This window comes from Macrotis lagotis, chromosome 5 (genome assembly GCF_037893015.1).
Source record: "Macrotis lagotis isolate mMagLag1 chromosome 5, bilby.v1.9.chrom.fasta, whole genome shotgun sequence".
Lineage (NCBI taxonomy): Eukaryota > Metazoa > Chordata > Mammalia > Peramelemorphia > Peramelidae > Macrotis > Macrotis lagotis.
The window spans coordinates 123747558-123768020 of NC_133662.1; the positions used below are offsets into that span (position 1 = coordinate 123747558).

Sequence of the window (20463 nt, forward strand, 5' to 3'; positions counted from 1 at the left end):
ATAACTTTCCAGTTATTAATGAATGAAAATTAAAAAGGAATATAAATATATATGCAACTAAGCATAGAATCTTTACGAAAAATTGATCACATGCTAAGGCAAATCAACTTGATATGCAAATGTAGAAAATCAGAAATATTAAACACAATAAAAATATAATCTATACAGGGTTCTTGGAAAAGGAGTTTAAATTATTTTGACATGAGTTAATTAAATCCTAAATTAAATCAAAGAACAAGTCATAGAAACAATATATAATTTCAAATAAAATAACAACATTGAGACAACATACCAAAACTTTTGGAATGCAGCCAAAGTAGTCCTGACAGGAAAATTAATCTCTAAACACCAATATTCACAACAGAGAGAAAGAAGAGATAAATGATTGAGCATGAAACTAAAACAAAGTACAAAAGCAACAAATCAAAATCTCTAACTGAAAGAAAAAATTTGAAATATCAAAAAAAGTATTAATAAAAATGAAACAAAAACCATTGATTTAAGAAATGAAACTAGGGGTTAGTTTTCTAAAAAAACTCAAACCATCAAAATTTGTTTAAAGTTATGAATCCAATAAAAAAAGAGAAAACCAAATCATCAGTATCAAAAATAAAAATCAGCATTCATAACAAATAAAAATTACTGAAATCTATTTGCCAATAAAATAGCAAATGAAATGGGTTAGTGTTTATAAAAATATAAAATGTCCAGAATGATACAAAAAGAGAATTTAAATAACTCAATATCAGAAAAAATAATTGAAAATTTATGAATGAATTCCAAATTTTTAAAAGGACCTGATATATTTACAAATGAATTCTAAGTAACATTCAAAGAACAATTAATTCTAATATTATATGAACTATTTGCAAAAATAGAAAAAGAAAGGATCCTACCAATCTCCTTTTATGATACAAATATGGTCTTGATACCTAAACCAGGGAGAGACAAAGAGAGAAAGAAAACTATATACCAATATCCCTAATGAATACCAAGGTAGAAATATTGAATAAAATTTGGGTTTATACTGAGATTACATGATAGGTTTCATAATAAGAAAATTACAGACACAGTGGGTCAAATTAATAGCAAAAAACAAGAAAAACAAGATTATATCAATAGATGAAAAAACCCTTGTCACAATACAACATCCAATACTGATAAAAACATTGAATACATACAAATAAAATGAACCTTTTAAAAATGTGATAATAGTATATCTAAAACTAAGATTAAGCATTACATGCAATGGAGAAAGCATATATATATAAATATATATATGCACAAATATATAATATATATTATATATATATATATATGTTTTGCAATAGACGGAATAAAGTAAGAATTTTCATTATCACCATTACCATTTGATAGAATTTTAGAAAAGCTTACAACACAAATAAGACAAGAAAAAGATTGGTGGAATTAGCATATTGAAAGAGAAAAGAAAGTGATCATTTCTTGCAGATGATCATGTTATTCTTAGAGAACCTTATAGATTCACCTAAGAAATTAATTATAATGAATAGCTTTAGCAAAGTAGCAGTATGTAAAATGAATCCACAGAAATCTTCATCCTTTTAGTATAATGCCAACATAACCCAACAAGAAAAGCTAGAAAAGAGAAATTGCATTTATCAACTACAGAATGAATACAATTGGTAGGGCACTCCCAGGAATTCTATGACTACAAAGCACTCTTTTCAAAAATAAAGATAGGCTTAAATAACATAATAACATAATAAAAATGACAATACTATATAAATCAATTTACTTATTAAATGCCATACCAATCAAACTACCAAAAGAATACTTTTAAAATAGATTTTTTTTAAATGCACCTTGAAGTCAGGAGACTATGAATTTGAATCCTGCATCAGAAACTGATTAGTTGTGTGACCTTGACAATCATCAAAGTTCATCCTTGTTCATCTTTTCTTTTTTTTCTGTATACACTCTCCCTTAGAGATCACATTCATTTCCATGACTTCAACTATCACCTCTATGCAAATAACTCCCAAATATTTATCTAGCCTTAAATGCTTGTCTCCCGTGCATGAAAATTTGGTAATTACCCTTGACTGTTTTCCGTTACCTACTTTTCATAATTAAACTTTCACCAATTTTTATTGATTTTGTTCTTACATCATTTCTCAAGTTCATTACCTCGTTTTTATTCCACTTTTATAAAATCCCAGTACAGACCCTTATTATCATCTTCTGGGACTGTTGCAGTAATCTCCAAATAAGTCTTTCTACCTACAATCTCATCCCTCCAATCCAGGTTTCATACTGATATATTTATCTTCCTTAAGCATCTATTTACTTATGCAACTCTCTTCTTGGAGGAAAAAAAACTTCAGTGACTTCAATTGCCTAACAAGTTATGGGTAGACTTCTTTGCTTTCAAGGTCATCCACAATCTGACAACACTCTACATTTCTGGCTTTATTTTACCATAAATATTTTAACCCAACCGATCCCTGAACATTTCTTTATTTCCCTCCCTTCATGCTTGATTCAGTAGAATGAGTAAGGACTAAGAAAAGACCCAAGTTCAAATTTAAGATGAGATAATAAATTTGTGATCAGGGCTAAATCATTTGACTTCTCTGGGTTTCTAAATGAAGAGGTTGAACGTGATGATCTCAGAGTACCTTCCAGATTTAAGAATAGGGACTATATACTTATCTATTTTTTTTTAACTTTCCTAGCATCTTGTCTATGCTTCAAAAACAAATAAGCATTTGTTGAATAAATGAATTGGTAAGTGCTTAGAGACAACAAGGCAATAGAGGTAAGATTGTAGGGTATAAAATTAGGAAATAGGTTTTAGCCCCAGTTCTCATTCTTAGTAGTACTATGTTGCCTTTGGCAAATTATTTAACTTGTTCCTCAGTTTCTTAATTTATAAAATGGGGTTAGTAATATACTCCTATCTACCTGCTAAGGTTGTGGTGAAGGATAAATGAGATATATAATATATGATTTGTAATTGTAGTCTTTGCTCTGCTAAAATGTCATATATGGAAAGCTGCTATATTTAAATAAATCCTGTTCATCCTTCAAGACCCAAGTCAAATCTCATTTTTCTTCCTGATTATCTCAATCTGAAGTAACCTCTCCTTTCTTCATATAATGGATATAGCAATTAACCACATACTATTTTGTGATATCTTTTCTACTGTTATCTTGATTTTTTGTGTTTGTGTTTTAACCTTAACTTCTCATGTTAGGTCATATTTTTATCTTGATCAGAGATTCTTTTTCTTTCTTTTTGTTTTTTTTTTCCCTAGGCAATGGTATTAAGGTCACACAAATAATTAATAAGTGCTGAGGCTAGATTGAATTTGGGCCCTCCTGACTCTTAGAGCCAGTTCCCTATCCACTGTAACACCTAATTGCCCCTAGACCATTTTTGTGTCATAGATTCCCTTGGGCAATCTGGTAATATCCAAGCATATTCACCAGTCATTTGCATAGTAATTCAAGGTTTATACAGTTTTTACATATTACATATTCTGATCAGATTAGTGCTGATATTATCCCCATTATATAAATGAAGAAACTGAGGTTGAGATTGAGTGATTTGCTCAGGGTCACACAATTAGTAAAAAGGCAGGATATGAACTCAGGTCTTCCTGAATCCAAGCCTAGAGCTCTATCTACCATGCTACCTAATAGCCTTATGCTACCTAGCTCCTTATATTTCAAAGGTAACTGAAAGGAATCATTATTTCTATCTTGTATTTAATTATTGAATCAGGACTAATTTTTTTCTCCTTTTTTACTTCCTCATCTAAAAATCAACCAATGTTTGCAATCTTTCTTAAAGATTTACCTAGACTAATATCTAATCAGACAGTAAAAGAAATTCTAATTTGGGGCTAATGAGAGGATTACTGATGGTGTTTTCTCAGATTGATCTGGGAAAATAATGATTCTCCCTTTTGTCAAATGGTGATATGGAAATTAATATGTCTGTGACCAAGATTTGGGTGACCCAAGTCCTATATTCTAAGACTCATTGTAAAATAGACCACTGTAATATTCATTCTCTCAGTTAATTAATCAAAGTTGACAGCCATCCTCAGGAACACCTACTCTTCCAAGGGCATATAAACTGTGAACCTGCTGATATAATGATCACAGCAACTTATCAGATAGAGAGGAATATATTAGTAACCCTATTTAGACCTCTTTGGTCTAAGAGGGATGATCAAATGACCATCCTTTTAAAAGAAACATGCTGACTTTATTAATAAAATGATTGAATTACTCAGAAATTATGCTTCTCAAACTTCTTAAATGCCACATACCCAATTATATTGAAATATCAAGCTGTTGAAAACAAAAAGTCTATGGGCCCAAGGTTAAGAACTTTAGATCTACATTATAACACTCCTGAGGACAAGGACTGTGTCATATTAATTTTAATTCTTCATTCTTCATAGTATATAGAATCTTGCATGAAGCAAGAACTCAAAAAATAACTGCTGATTTGTTTTTCTATGAAAGGCATGGAGAGAGAAAGCTGAAAGAAGAACTCACAGTTATTGAGGGCATAAACCTTGAAAAACTATTAACATGGAGACAGATTGGGAATAGGATCACAGACATGAAAGGGAAGCTAGTTAATCATAATTAACATTAACCACTATACTTAGCCTCAATTGACCATTCTCTAGTGCAGAATTCATTACAGCACAGACCTTGAATCTGTCCTCCAATTTGGATGAAAGGTGCTGTAAAACGATCCCTCATACGATCAGGTACAAATCATTTTTAGGAATTTAAATACCTCTTGAAGTCATATGAACTATTGATAATGTAAGTACAGTTGGGTTATTGTGGGAGAACAAGACTTCTCTTTTCCAACTGCTAATTTCTCAGTTCTTATAATTCCCCCTCCTTTGAACTTGAGTGATAACTTGGAAACCTCTCTTGGAATTAATAGGAAGATATTTGATTCTCAATTTTAATTAGTGCAAAAAATTTTGTACCTAAGCCCTCAGAATAAAGTTTGCATTCAAGTTGGAATGCACTTTATGTTCTTTCTGCTTTTCCATGTAGGGAACCAGGAGTTAACCAGGAGAACTTACTGTGAAATCATCTTTCCTACTCCAAGTACAAATCATTCCTAAGATTTTAAGCAACTTTTGGAGTTATTTGAGCCTAGTATTAATGATAATAAAAAAAGGTCTGGTTATTGTCTTATAAAACTAATCAATGATTTTAGTTATTGGCAGTATAAACCAATAAAGGCTATATTTATTATATGTATTTCCATTATTTATGATACTAAATTTGCCAACAGTTCCTCATTAAAATACAGTAAAAATACAGTTTACAATAAAAAAAGTCAAACTCAATTGTATTCTTTCTAATTTAATTTTTAACACTGTAAATCAAGCAGAAAAGTGTTTTTGAAATAAATTTTCATAAAATATGAAACACATTTTTTACTTAAAGTTTTTATAAATTCTATTTTTTGAATAAAAATTCATTTTTAACAAAGTCTATATTTTTTGGAAGAAGAGATGGAAATCATACTATAAAAATATTTTAGAGTTTTAACAACAAATAGAATTTTAGTTGTAATTTTAAAAACCTAGAAAAATGCTATTTAATGCTTATATAGCTTTCTAAATTAAGGAGGAAATCCAGGATTAACTAATTTGGAAAGTTTACATGCCAGAGCAGAAAAACTGAAAAGTTATTCAAAAGCAAACTTCACAATTTGATTATAGACCAAATATGCTTTTGTCAGTTCACCATTTCCCAAATATATATGAAGAGCTAGCTATACCAGTAAGTAGAGAGGTGGTGACTGCCTTCCATTGTAATCTGATAAGGGTGTTAGCTGTGTTCACAAGGTCTAAAACACTTGTCAGGATACCAGACCACTTTGCCTCCTCTTGGGACAGCAGGTTTTCTCTATAAATTAAGGAACTGGGGAGGCTAGGTGGTGCAGTGGATAGAGCACTGGCCCTGGAGTCAGGAGTACCTGAGTTCAAATCTGGCCTCAGACACTTAATAATTACCTGTGTGGCCTTGGGCAAGCCACTTAACCCCATTGCCTTGCAAAAAAACTAAAAAAAAAATTAATAAAAAAATTAAGGAACCAAAGTTCTTCATAAGAATGCTCTTCTTGGGGCAGCTAGGTGGGGCAGTGGACAGAGCACTGGTCCTGGAGTCAGGGGTACCTAAATTCAAATCTGTCCTCAGACACTTAATAATTACCTAGTGGTGTTGACCTTGAATAAGTCACTTAACCACATTACCTTGAAAAAAAATAAAAACAGAATGCTCTCCTTTCACTCCTCTTTAGATTTGAAAAAAAATCTCAATTTTAATTCCCTTTTACAATTTCTGATAATGGAAAAAGTATATTTTTCCCTTGGGCAGAAAGATTAGTTTTAAGAGAAACAAAGCTAGTTATAACTGCACTCAAGTTACTTACAGAATTCAGCAATTTCAAAAAAAAACCCACCTCTTCTTCATTGTCTTAATTTAATATGTTCTTGCTTTGTTTCCTTGAGCTGGAAGATGCTATGTGTATTGGAGTAAATTATGAGATTTTTTTTGATTTTGAGAACATTAACAATGATAACAGCTAGCATTTGTATAAGCTTCAATATTATTACTTGTTTTACTGGGGAGGAAATTGAGGTTGAGTGGTTGTGATTTGCTCATTGTCACATGGCTGGTAAGTGACTGAAAAGGGATTTGAATAAATCCAAGTCTAGCTATACTTAAATCAACTTAGTCTTGGGAAATTATAACAGATAAAAGAAATTCTTGTGATTTTACTTTAAGGTTTTTTTCATTACAGTGATGATCTAACTTTAATACTTCTAGTTCATTTTTAAATTTTATTTCATGGATGCTAAAAATTTTGATCCACTGCTGTTACTTTTGTTTCATGTAAGGACAAATTTTGGTTTATTTATGAATATAAATGTCCTATGTCTGGTGAACGTAGGGAAGACAGGCCCAGAATAGCAACTTTCCTATTTGGAAATGAACCAAATTTAGAAAGATGATATTGTAAGAATTGCACTATGATTTGCTACTGCTAGGGTGTAGTATAACACCATGGGTGCTTTTCTGCAAAGTCTCAGCTCATTTTTTTAGGGTAGAATTAACAAATAATCATGCAAAACTTGTATTTAACTTACCACATTAAAATCTAAATTTTTTTCAATCCATTCTTTTGCCTCTTTGAATTCATCTTTCATTTCCATTATAAAAAGAGTATCTAGGGCATCTACTATTGTTGCTCCTTGGATGTTGCCTGAAATTAAGAAAAAAGTATTTATTTAATAAAGCGTGCTTTACAGCTATAGCTAACAATTTGACTGTACCTTGAAAATAAAGTCTCTTTAGTCAGCAATATACATTCAAATCAATCAGCAGATGATATTAACTATATAATGAAAACCTTTTAAGTGATGAAAGGTTAATTTTGAACTAAAAAAATACTAATGCTTCCTGATCTTATTCCAAAATTCTCTTATAGAACAAAAGTAAATATCTAGATCAAATTCCAAAATTTAAACATATAACAAATATAATGTAAGACTAAGAATTAGAAACATGCTTGCCATTTTCCTGTGTAACATTAATAGACTTCTACAAATTTACTTTCTGATTTGTCTGTACTAGAAACAAAATTCTTATTATAATTAAAACCCAATGAAATAATATGAAAACAGGTCTGTATATTATAAATAGCATTATAAGCATAATTTGCCTTAAACTGAAAAGTTTCGGACGGTAAGATCACAAATCTGGGACTTGAAGCAAACTCCTTGTCTAATTTCCTTCATTTTACAGAGAAGAAAACTGAGCCCCATGGACGTTAAGTCACACAGATAGTAAGCATCATGGAGGATTTAAACAACTCAGGTGTCTCACTCCAAAAGCAGGTTGTGTTCTAAAACAACTTCTTTATTTCACAAATGAAGAAACTGAGTCTCAGAGAGTTAAAATGACATACCCAATGTTTCGGAAGTACTAAGTAGTAAAGGCAAATCTGCTTCCAAATTCAGTACTGCCCCCCCATCTCCACAATTCACCATACTTTCTTTAAGATATCACAGCTAGTAAAGCAAAAATGAGATTTATTCAATAGAGAATAAATGAACCAATTTGGGAAAGAGGAAAAAAAATTAACCTATTTCTATCTCTTGAACCATTATGAACAAGGTCAGCACATTCATTCCCAAGTAAACTTTATAAGAAAATGTACATGGTCAATGCTCAAATAACTATGCAAATGGATTAAAACACAGCAAAGAAATAAACAATGGGGCAGTTAGGTGGTACAGTGGATAAAGCACCAGTCCTGGAGTCAGGAGGACCTCAGTTCAAATCCAGTCTCAGACCCATAATAATTACCTAACTGTGTGACCTTGGGCAAAGCACTTAACCCCACTGCCTTGGAAAAACTTTAAAAAGAGGGAGGGAGGGAGGGAGGGAGGGAGGGAGAGAGAGAGAGAGAGAGAGAGAGAGAGAGAGAGAGAGAGAGAGAGAGAGAGAGAGAGAGAGAGAAACATGTACAAATAATTAGAACACAACAGAGAAAATAAACATTTGTAAATAGTTTGCCAGTAATAGGTCATGTCTGGGAGGCATAAAATGGTATCCATTTTATGAAAAAAAAGAACCTCTAATGCTGATAAGTAGGAATTTCTTATTTATCAAGAATTAAGGCAGTCTAGAAAAAAGACATCTATTTTCATTCTGTAGTGAAATGGAAGAGGGACTATAAAAGTTTATTCTTCTAATTCTGATGCAGGGTCCAAAGTATATATAATCAGTATTCTAGAGAACAAAGAGCTGCATTTATTAATCTTACACTCCAAATGGAAATTCAAAGGTAAACCTTCACAAATACCAAGAAATTAGTATTAGAAATTAAAAAATGCTAATAATAGAATTTAAAAATGATTCACAACCAAAAATTCACTAGATTCTAAATCTAAAAGAAAAAAGCAACTGGTAAAATATCCTTGAGGAAATACATCTTAAAACCTAGTTTTTTCTGTTAACCTAATTTCATTTTAAAATATGACATTTGGACATTTGGGGGGATATACCTACAAAAAAAAGAAAATGACTTCAAAATAGGAAGTTTTCACTGAAATATCAATTTTAAGGTGTTTAGGGCTTTTCAAAGAAATGTTTTGATTTTCTAGTTTCAATTCAAGTACAAATATCTGGTTTCTTCTGAAATCTTGTGGTAAGTGAGATCTTTTCAATTTGAGGAAGGGTTTGGAAAATTTAAGTAAATGGTGTGGTTGAGGGAGTAGTAGTTATTATTAATAGTAGTAATAATAAAAAATTTACATAACATTTTAAGGTTTGCAAAGCACTCTACAAATACAATGTCATTTTATCCTCACTGCAATCCTGGAAGGTAGGTGCTCTTATTATGTCTATTTTACAAATAAGGAAATGGACACATAGAGATTAAATGATTGACCTCAGTCAAGACAACTAGTAAATATGTCTCTATATAGAGAGAGACATTTTAATCTTGTATAATGTGTCATGGGAAGTGAAAGAACAGTCAATCTGAAGTCAGAGGTCCTGGGTTCTAAAACCCTACTATGTTATTCTCTGTTATCTATGTGACTGAATCAGAGCACCTATCCAGGCCTAGTTTTCATCAGTAAAATGAAAGACCAGCTGATTCCTTAAATCCCACCCTGACTCTAAAGCTTAAGAACCCATCTCCCCATTAGAGTGAGATTAGAAGCCCTATCTTAACTAAATTTGAGGATTTCTGGTTCCTAGCACAAGATTTTGCACACAGTAGTCATTTAATAAATGAAAAGTGGTCTGAAATGACTGGTAGAGAAAAACCTTCAGAAGGAAGAAGTCCTAAAAATGTTCATAATTTTGAAATTCTTTAACTGCTCTCTAAAAAAACCATTTTTAACAGCCTACAGTGATACCAAAAATCATATCCTAAGAATCAAAATAGTGAAGAGATTGTTGTTTTTCCCTTTTCCATTAGGTAAAGAACTCTGTTCACATCACTTTGCTACTCTCTGATCAGAGGTAAGAATAGGTCTACAGATTCAATTAATAAAATATATAACTTGACTATAAAAATTAAAACTTGATAGAGTTTTATAATGTCATGCTAAAATATTAGCATAAATAGCCAATCTATATGTCCAACTTTAATTTGAAGACAAAATGATAAATGCTGTGAGTTGTACTTTATTTCCTCAAAGTAAATTTTTATTACTTTTAAAAATAGCAAAATCTCTTGCATATTCTATAATATACTTTCACAGAGCAAAACCAGACTACTTCAAGTCTATACAAATTAAATAAGGGAAAAATATATTTCTCAGGATCAATATAAAGCTAAATAAAAAATATGCCAAGTTTAAAGGCAGAAAGAAAGAAAAAGATCTTTTGGATTATTTATAAAGTCCATGCTATGATTAGAAATTTTAGATTTTTAAAAATTAGTCAATAAGTAAAAAAATAAAAAAATTTCACTTTGATGAATTTCTATAAAAACCTACTTGGGAAAGAGATATGTTAAAGCTCAGAGACATATCATTTAGGGTTCTAAGAAAATAAAAAAATTTCACTTTGATGAATTTCTATAAAAACCTACTTGGGAAAGAGATATGTTAAAACTCAGAGACATATCATTTAGGGTTCTAATTAATTTTTTTTTTAGTTTTTTGCAGGGCAAATGGGGTTAAGTGGCTTGCCCAAGGCCACACAGGTAGGTAATTATTAAATGTCTGAGACTGGATTTGAACCCAGGTCCTCCTGACTCCAGGGCCGGTGATTTATCCACTATGCCGCCTAGCCGTCCCTAGGGTTCTAAATAAATTGAATCTATTACAAATTATAATCTAAGCATATTAAAGCCCTAACATGATTGGGAACAATCAAATGTTTCATTACTGAATTGGGTTCAATAATACTGAATAAAGTTTAATGCCCTTTTGCTATGATGATCTTTGAGAGATTTATTTCAATAATATATTTTAGGGCAGGGATCAATGACATTCCCAATGTCATTCAATCAATGACATTCTATTAATGAAATTGAGTAGTATTTATCTATTAATTCCATAAAACCTTTGGTAGAAGCTAAGCAAAAAGAAAAGGAAAAGAAAGTGAATGTACATGAAAAATAAAGAGGAGGAAAAAAATAGACTCCCATATGGGAAAGATATAAGAAAAATTACTTCAGGGTTTTAGTGGCACCAAAATCATAGATCTTGGATATAATAGAATATATAATGAAAATTAAAATCCTTCACAGAATTAGGCTTATAAGCCTACTTTATAAATCAATCCATTATCCTATCTCATTCCTAAATTCGAACATTCCTCCAAGATAAGGGACTGTTATCTAAACTTTGCATTCCCTTGAGTTTATTGTTATTGGCTTTCAGGTTCCTATAGTAGCACCATGGAAAGAGCATTAGATTAGATGGAGTATTCAGATCTGCAGTTTACCTTATGTGAGCCTTGACAATTCATGTAACCTGTCCACACTTTAGTTTTCTCATTGGAAAATCCTCATTGGATTAAGATGTTTTTAAGCCCTGACCCCTTATGATCCTTTTATACCATTAGGTATAAAAAAAATTGTTGTTCAGTTCTTTCTTTTGTGTCTGATTTTTTTTGTGATCCCATTTGGGGTTTTCTTTTCTTTTTTCTTTAATTTAGGTTTTTGCAAGGCAAATGGGGTTAAGTGGCTTGCCCAAAGGCCACACAGCTAGGTAATTATTCAGTATCTGAGGCTAGATTTGAATTCAGGTACTCCTGACTCCAGGGCTGGTGCTCTATCCACTGCACCACGTAGCCACCCCCATTTGGGGTTTTCTTGACAGAGATATTGGTGTGATTTGCCATTTCTTCTCCAGTTTATTTTACAGATGAGGAAACTGAAGCAAACAAGGTTAAGGTGATTTGGCCAGGGTCACACAGTTTGTAAATATCTCAAGTCAGATTTAAACCCATAAAAATATCATTTATATATACATATATAAAGTGAATATATTTGAATTGTTCAGTTATATACTGGTAAGTTGAGATAAAAAGATTTGAATAATAACATGAAATGAATTAATAGAACTATAGGTTTCATTTGAACATCCCTAATACATAATCTACATTTTTTGCTTCTTTGTGATTAACACATTTTTTCATTAAAAAGTCAAACACTGTGACAATATGATAGGACACTCTGTAAAAGATTCATGCAAAACAAGTTTGTAAACATTAACTGATGATCTATTTTATAAATAATCCTTAACAAAACAAAAGCAGTAGGATCAACAAAAGAATTTGGATAGTTTGTTTCTGAAAATGAATCATGTTAAGGAAATGTGACCTGTTTAAAGTTCTATAAGATTTGATTTTCTGCTGACTAAAAAAATTTTCCTTTGTCCATCAAGGTCTATGCAAAGAGTCATTGTTACACCAAGGCTAATTACTCAACTTTGAAACCCTCCTGGATTTTGAATTTCAGTTTCCTAGTTTTAGAAACCAAAACTTGGCCCACCCCCAAACCAACCTCCCCAAGAACCTTATCCTGTTTTCTCCTCAGAAACCTCTCAGGAAGAAGTAAAAAAGGAAAAAGTTAGCTGGGGGGGGGTGTCAAATGAATAAATAAGGGAAGAGGGAACAAGGAGAGGAGATGATCATTTTAGCATAAAATAACTATAGTATAATATTGTTTGATTTATTATGCTTTCATAGCAAAAACCGTGAGAAACCACATGTATTTCATGGTAGAACAAAAAATTATGGAGAGCTCTGGTACAACAATCCTCAATTCCTTTTCTGTTGAAGCTAGACAGAGAAATTCAACTGGAACATCTAAGAATTGAACCCATTATCACATTGAATGTTATTACATCCAACCATATAAGCCAAATAGCTTGGACTAGTGGAAAGACTTCACAGGAGTCTTTCCCATGACTATCTCTAGCTGGATACCCTTTAGAGAATCACTTTAATCTGTGTTTTAGCTTCTTAATCCACGAAACTAGGAATACTTTTTTTTAAATTGCTTTGTGAGGATGAAATTAAATAAAGTATATGAAAGTACCTAGAAAACATAAAAGTACTACACAAAGTATGATAAATAAATGAGTCCAACTTTGTAATTTTGTAATCCTTATAAAATTAGAAGCTAATAATAGGTAGAAATATGAGACACAATGTAAACATATCTATTTGGCTAGATTGATTATTTCATGGAAGATAAAGCTACTTTTTAGAGTCAAATTAGAAACAGCTACTAGGAACTACTTACACCATTGTCAACAGTTTTTACTAATTTAATATATCTATTACAAATTTTGAATCCTTACTTATGTTTGCTATAAGTAACTCTTACAGGTGTGCAGAATTACAGGTCACATTCAGTTGGGGAAGAGTTACTATCACTAAGTACCAAAGTACATACTACTCACCAAATAAACTACTTGAATGTCCTTTTTTTGATATAGGTTTCAGTTCATTTAATCCCCAGGCATAAAGTTTATAATTATCCCAAGCATGTTTCATCATCTGAGGGAGAAGAGAAATGAAAAGAGTTATAATTAATATTTAATAGTTTTTGATATAAATGCAATTTGTCATTTTTTTGTATACCAAAGAGTAAATAATTAAGTAAAAGAACCACTGCTTAAACACATAATGAAACACTTTTAAATTTCCAGTGTTCACTAAGAGAATCTCAACACCATGAATAAAAACTAGGTTTTTCTTTTATCTTTTTAGTTTAAACTCCTCTGATCTTTTAACTATCCTCATCTATCCTTTCCTGCAGTCTCAGAGGAAGAGCTGACTTTCTTTCCCAAAGCTAAATGCTCGACCACCCTTTTCTGCAACCAGTCTGCCAATACATTGCCTTTTACTAAAAATAAAAATCTATATTTCCACCTCAATGTCACATTAACACCTTAAATTCACTATGCTTAAAACTGAACTAATCACCTTTCCCCCTAAACTTGTCCCTCTTCTTACATTCTCAATTTCATTTCATGGTACTACCACAATCCTAATCTCCTAACATTTTGAACATCTTTGATTATTTCCTCTTTCTCTCCCTAAAATTCAGGTGCAACATACTATCATTTCTACTTCCATAACATCTCTCCTCTTATTCCTTTTGCCCCTATTCCACTACAGTCACCATGGCTCAGACCCTTCATTTCCTTCTACTTAGACCACTAAAATATTGTCATTTAGAACAATATTAGATCAGTTAGATATTTCTGTCTAAAATCATTTGCTCCAATCCATCTTTCACACTGCTATCCCAGTAATCTTCTTAACAGACCACTATGATCACATTAGTCCTTTAAAACAACAACCAAATCCCATGGCTTTCAATTGCTTTCTGAATAAAGAATAAACTCCTGAATGGTAATCAGTGCTTTCCATAACTAAATTCCAACCTATGTGTTTAAGCTCAGACCTAATTTATTCAACCTTTTTAGTCTCTGCCTTCATTTCTAACTTGCTTACTCATCCCCATCTTCCACGATCTTGTTCTCCTAAGAAAGAAACCTTTGAAGATTAAATTTACTTTTTCTATCCCTCTAAACAGATCCAATAACTACCAGTAGCAATAATCAGTCTCAGAAAAATAACAGCATAATAAGACTTTTGTTTTGACCTTCTCATATAACATTCAAGTGAGAATATAGCTAGGTCACAATTAGGGCAAATAATTTCTTCTGTTAAATTTTTGTATTATATGAATTTGCACAAACTTAGCAAATGGTTCAACTCCCGTGGACATATGCAATGAAAAAAAACTTTAAATAAGAATAAAGACAATGAAAGAATACTGAATTCTGAAAGGGAAAACCCCCAGAACTATCTTAATTTCAAACATTAATCTATTAAGGATGATTTCACTATTAGGATGAATCCATATTTTTACGGCCTTGGAATATTCCTCAAAATGGATTTGGACACCAAGAAAAGTCCGACCTTCATTCATTTCATTATTCATGAAAACAAACTGCCATACAAATCTGCCACAGCTAAATTCAAAAGCAGTCCAATAAAAAAAGTCAAAAGAATTTTATGTAGAGGCAGGTATTCTTTTTAGATTAGCCAAAGAAGAAAAAGCACAATTAGGTCTAAACTTCTCCTCCTACAAGAACATCTTCTTTCTTCCCACTTATCCTTTTGGCAATAGAAAGATTAAGTTCTGAAGACAAGTTGAATTTCCATACTCTGACTCCTCTCAACTACTTTTGTTTCAGGAAGTTGAGTGAAAAGTATCTTTAAAATAAGGAAGCAAAAGTACAAGGTGGGGTAGGAGAATCAATTTTGCTTACATAATGCTAGAGTTAGAATTTGATGCATCTCCAACTCTTCAAATTTTATTTAAAGCTCTGAAAGCTGAAGCAAGGAAAAATGTCAAAGTTTAAAAAGTCTGACAGTGCTTTCTACTACATTTTATCAGAAATCATTCAAATGTCATAAAAAATTAACTTTTCAAGAATATCAGGTAAAAGCTTCTATACAAAATGTCCTTTGGGGGATCATACTATCAACATTCTTCTTTTCAATCTTTTTTGAGCTAGAGATAAACACACACACACACACACACACACACAAAATAACAATCTATGGAATTTATTTACAGCTCCTCCAAACTCTCACTTATCAATTATGTCTATTTCCAATGGGATGTGAATATAAAACAGAACCTGGATAACACCATTACTCTAATCTCAAACATCAGTCTATTATAGATAATTTTACACCCAGAATGTAATATTTCCAACTTAAGGGATTATTAAACTTGCATTATGACCCTGAATATTACAAGTAAATGGATTTGGACAACGGGAAGTCTGAGCTTCATTTAGTTCACTATTCATGAATATAAATTGCCATGTAAATCTTGTTCCTTCTAAATTCAAAAGCAGTCCAACAACAACAAAAGAGTTAGAAGATTTTTCTCACATTTTTACTATTACAAATCAATGAATATGAGAAGAGATAAGACACCAAAATCTACCATAAGTACCTTCCAATACCTCAACTTACTCAACTTTCCAAATCAGGCATCTACAAAAGCCCTATCAAACCATAAATCTCTAAGGACCCTGAAATACTAGTTTCTGGCTAATCTCTCATATAATTTTAGAACTGAAAGGAACTTTGGAAGTCATCTCTTTAACTCCCTTATTTTACAGATGATACCTTCAAGGGATGAAGTCACTTACCCCAGGATATATATATATATATATAGCAAGTAAGTAGTGGAGTCAGAACTGGAACTCATGTAAGAAATTATGGGACCAAGTCCTATACTCTTTTTTCCCCCTTTGCCATACTGTATTTTTTGGGGGGGGCTTGATTAATGAGGGGCTAGATGGAATACTGGGTCTGGAGTCAAAAAACCTTCAGCTTAGATACTTATTAGTTAGTTCTGTGCCACCTTGACAAATAAGTTATTTAATCTCTATTAGCCTCAGTTACCTCAAATGTAAATTATAATAGCAGTTATTGTGAAGGTCAAATGAGATGTTGATAAAGCACTTAGCACAGTGACTAACATATAGTAAGTGCTTTAAATAAATAAATAAACAAACAAACAAACAAATAAAGCTATTATTGCTAGCTTTCTAACAATCCTACTTCTTAGATCTATTCAACCATTTGCTCTATATTCTCATCTCAACTGCAATCCTTCAGCTCTTACTTAGTCTCCAACCCCTCACCCTGCCCTGCCCTTATCTAAGTCCCTTCCCAGCCATTTCAGAGAACTGGAAAAATGTTAAGTTCCATGGAGCTGGTACTGTTTCACGTTTCTCTTCATATCTATAATGTTTAGTACAAAACAGCAAAATCTGGTTCATTCTGTAATAGGTAATTTAAAAATGCTTGTTAATCTACTAATACTGACCCTAAAATCCTTTGTCCCTTTGCCTTTATGGTCTATCTGCCTTACTAATCCTCAAAAGTAGATAAACCCCATGATTCACTCTTTACTATTTTCTGGTTTACAATGACAACAAATAATTTTGTAAAAAGTAAATTGTACAATGGGAATTTTATTGTAGAATAGAACATCAAAGTCATTGCTTTAGAGTGAGCTCAGTAATTTAGGCTCTGAAGCAAGATAACTATCAGTGATGGGGAATTGAAGGAAATATATCACTCTATTAAGAAATAATAACATGAGAAGTCTTTAGGCTTTCCAAATTATTGGTGACCACAGAAAACAAGATAGGCACTGGCATCTGCATTTATATTTCCTCAAGAAAGAATTATTATTGTTTCAATTGCATCTGACTCTTCATTATCACATTTGGGATTTTATTGGCAAAGATAACAAAATGGTTTGCCATTTCCATCTCAAGCTCATTTTACAGATGAGGAAGCTAAGGGCAAGCAGATTTAGAAGACTTGCCCAGGCTCACACAGTTACTAAGTATCTGAGGCCAGACTGGAATTCAGGAAGATGAGACTTCCTTATCTCCAGGCCTAGCATTCTATCCACTATGTCACCTGGCTGCCCTACAAAAGAAGGTGGGTATTTAAAGACTCAAATCATTAATAACCTTAATCACTTTTGAAAGATTTTGCTTTGAAAGATTTAGGCCAACACTTCAAATCCTTCAATGGATCTGTCTCTAAGGAATCTAAATATTCCATCTAACAATGCAGATAACAACCTCTATGCCTACCTAATATATAAATTCTTTGCCCATGTTCTCCCACAAGGGGCCCACTCAACATAACAGAAACTTTGCTCCATTTCTTCATCAGTCTTGATTTCACCAAGGGAGTTCTTGGGTTGTCCACATTTCACCTGTTGCCCTTCCTATTTGACCTATTATACATTTCCACAATTACATCTTTTTTTTACTCCTGTTTCACTTCAAAATTCCTCACTGATTATACAGTTATCATTTTCCATTGCAACTTTCCCCATTGTGGTTTCAATGTATTGCATGTTGGTGTAAGAAATTAAATAGGACTGAGGGGGAGAGTTTTGTATAAGTCACAGAGGATGCCTGAAGACCAATAGGCAACACAGAAAAAGTTATGAAACTCATAAATGCCTAAAAAAAAGCATTGCAGAATATCAACATATTTTACCTTTAAATACTATAATAATTCAGACTTCTTTTCTAGGACAAAGGGAGGGCCAAAAACCTATATGTGGAGTTTTCCAGATTGCAGGTATGTTGTACCAATAGCCCTGGGGATATGAATAACTATATTATAACCCTGCTCACGCCAATTGTGTGACTCTCTGTTGTCCCTGGTTAAAACTGCTTTTAATTCTTCAGATATTTTCTTTAATTGAAAAATCACTGTATTACTTAGAAATTCCACTTTTAAATAATGCAAATATTTTCAGAGAAAAATGTAGCAGTTTAAAAAGGTAACTTACTTAAAATTTTTTAAGTACTAAGAAATTTTCTTAAATATATCAGGAGTTTATACTGTATGGAAGAAAAAAATGCAGTCTTATAACTAGATTAAAATAAAGTAAGAGATTAAAAATGTTTTGGAGGAGGGAATAGATACTTCTATAAATTCTATTACTTAATTTCAAGCACAACTAATTTCTGAATATTTGATTATTATATACAAGTTAAGTTTGATTTTATAATGAGTTTACATCTATTAAAGAATAAACAGGCTCTAAGAGAAAATTGAAAATTTATTTAACTTATTATGGTGCATTATTACTTTACTGAGAGAAGATGTGAATTCCCCATGTGGCTTATATAACAAGGTGTTATGGAATATTATGGAATTTGCCTAAATTCTTGATAACTTACAATGGAATGTCTATAAACTGTATTGTCAGAATTAGTTTCACATTGACACTATTAAAATGAAGAGTTAGCACCTACCCTATATTTTCCAGTCTATTTTTATCACTTATAAGTTGATAAAAAGTACATTTTAATAAACTTACTATTTTCTGAGATATAACTCTAAGACTGAACTTGCTTTACACTAGTCTAAGTTAAATTATTAATAAGCTTATTTCTATACTCATTATTCTTTACTTGGGCACACATATACATACACATGCACACATAGATTTCTCTTCTGAACACTCAAAGACTGTCACTTTTCCCCCCATTTCAGTATTTTGAGGAGCTACTATAAATACAATGGCACTTTCTAGAACATGCTCTGCCACAGGGCAAAATTTGAGGACCTGTAATAGACCCCTACACAACTTTATTATAAGAAGTACCAGAAATATCTCTTTATAACACAGAGATACTTGAAACTTATCCTCTCTCTGAATTCATATAGCATTTATTGTTTATTCTGTTGATTTGATACATATGGACTTCTGATATTTCTTCCATTGTTTCCTGAAAAAATGTTATATCATGAGAACATAGAATGTCAGAACTGAAAGGGACCTAGTCAAATTCTCCTCTAAATTATAGACAAAGAAATTGAAGTTGAGAGAGATTCAGATGATCAGCTCAAGGTCACACACTGATACCCACATTCTTTGACTCTAAGTATAGCACTGGTCCCACTGTACCATGACCTTCTTTGTGTGGTTAAAAAAAAAAGCCCAAATGAATGTTTTATATATTGTTTCCTCAGATATATCATAAGTTTCTTGGAAGAGAGGATTTTATCTGAAACTACTTTTTGTATTTCATACAGTCCCTCATACATAGTAGACTTTTAAAAAATATTTGGATTTACTTTAATTTTGTTATTTTTAGTTCTTTCAACTGTTCATCATCCCATTTGATATTTTCTTGGCAAGATATTGGAGTGGTTTGCCATTCCTTCTCCAATTCATTTTACAGGTGAGGAAACTGAGGCAGAGTTTAGTGACTTGTGTCTTAGGCCAGACAAACTCAGGAAGATCAGCCCACATTTCAGGTCTGGCACTTAGTCCACTTTAGAAATATACTTGCTGCTCTCACTGTAAAGCAACAAACACTTATTAACCACTTTCTATAGAAGATGGCTTGTGCTGTTTATAGGGCAGTTGAGTTTAGATGGAAGGGAAAATGTATGAAGTCTCCTGATGTGAAACAAACCTGGAAAAGTAAACTGTGCAAACTATGGAAGGACTTAAATGTCAAGCTGAAGAGTTTATATTTTATCTTAGAAGGAATAGGGAATTATTGGTGGTTTATGAATAGTGGGGATGGGAGGGGGAGCAATACTGTCATATCTGTGTCCTATGATGATTATTTGCAATGATTATATATATATATATATATATATATATATATATATGTTTGTCCTTCATTTTCTTTTTTTTTCCTAGTTTTTGCAAGGTGATGGGGGTTAAGTGGCTTGCCCAAGGCCACACAGCTGGTTAATTATTAAGTGTCTGAGGCTGGATTTGAACTCAGGTACTCCTGACTCCAGGGCCAGTGCTCTATCCACTGCGCCACCTAGCTGCCCCTTTGTCCTTCACTT

General features: G+C 32.2%; 1 protein-coding gene across 3 annotated transcripts in view; it reads right to left on the minus strand.

Annotated features, from left to right (window-relative positions):
• MAN1A1 (mannosidase alpha class 1A member 1) overlaps positions 1-20463 on the minus strand; it is a 197024-nt gene that overhangs the window by 119985 nt on the left and 56576 nt on the right. For 2 of the 3 annotated variants that reach the window (XM_074187460.1, XM_074187461.1), the window contains exons 2-3: positions 13476-13572; positions 7185-7300 (exon numbers count right to left, since the gene is read on the minus strand). In XM_074187460.1, the coding sequence (XP_074043561.1) occupies positions 7185-7300; positions 13476-13572 (213 nt within the window). Of the gene's footprint in view, positions 1-896; positions 933-7184; positions 7301-13475; positions 13573-20463 lie in introns of all 3 variants that reach the window. The other variant, XM_074187462.1, reaches the window with a different exon arrangement.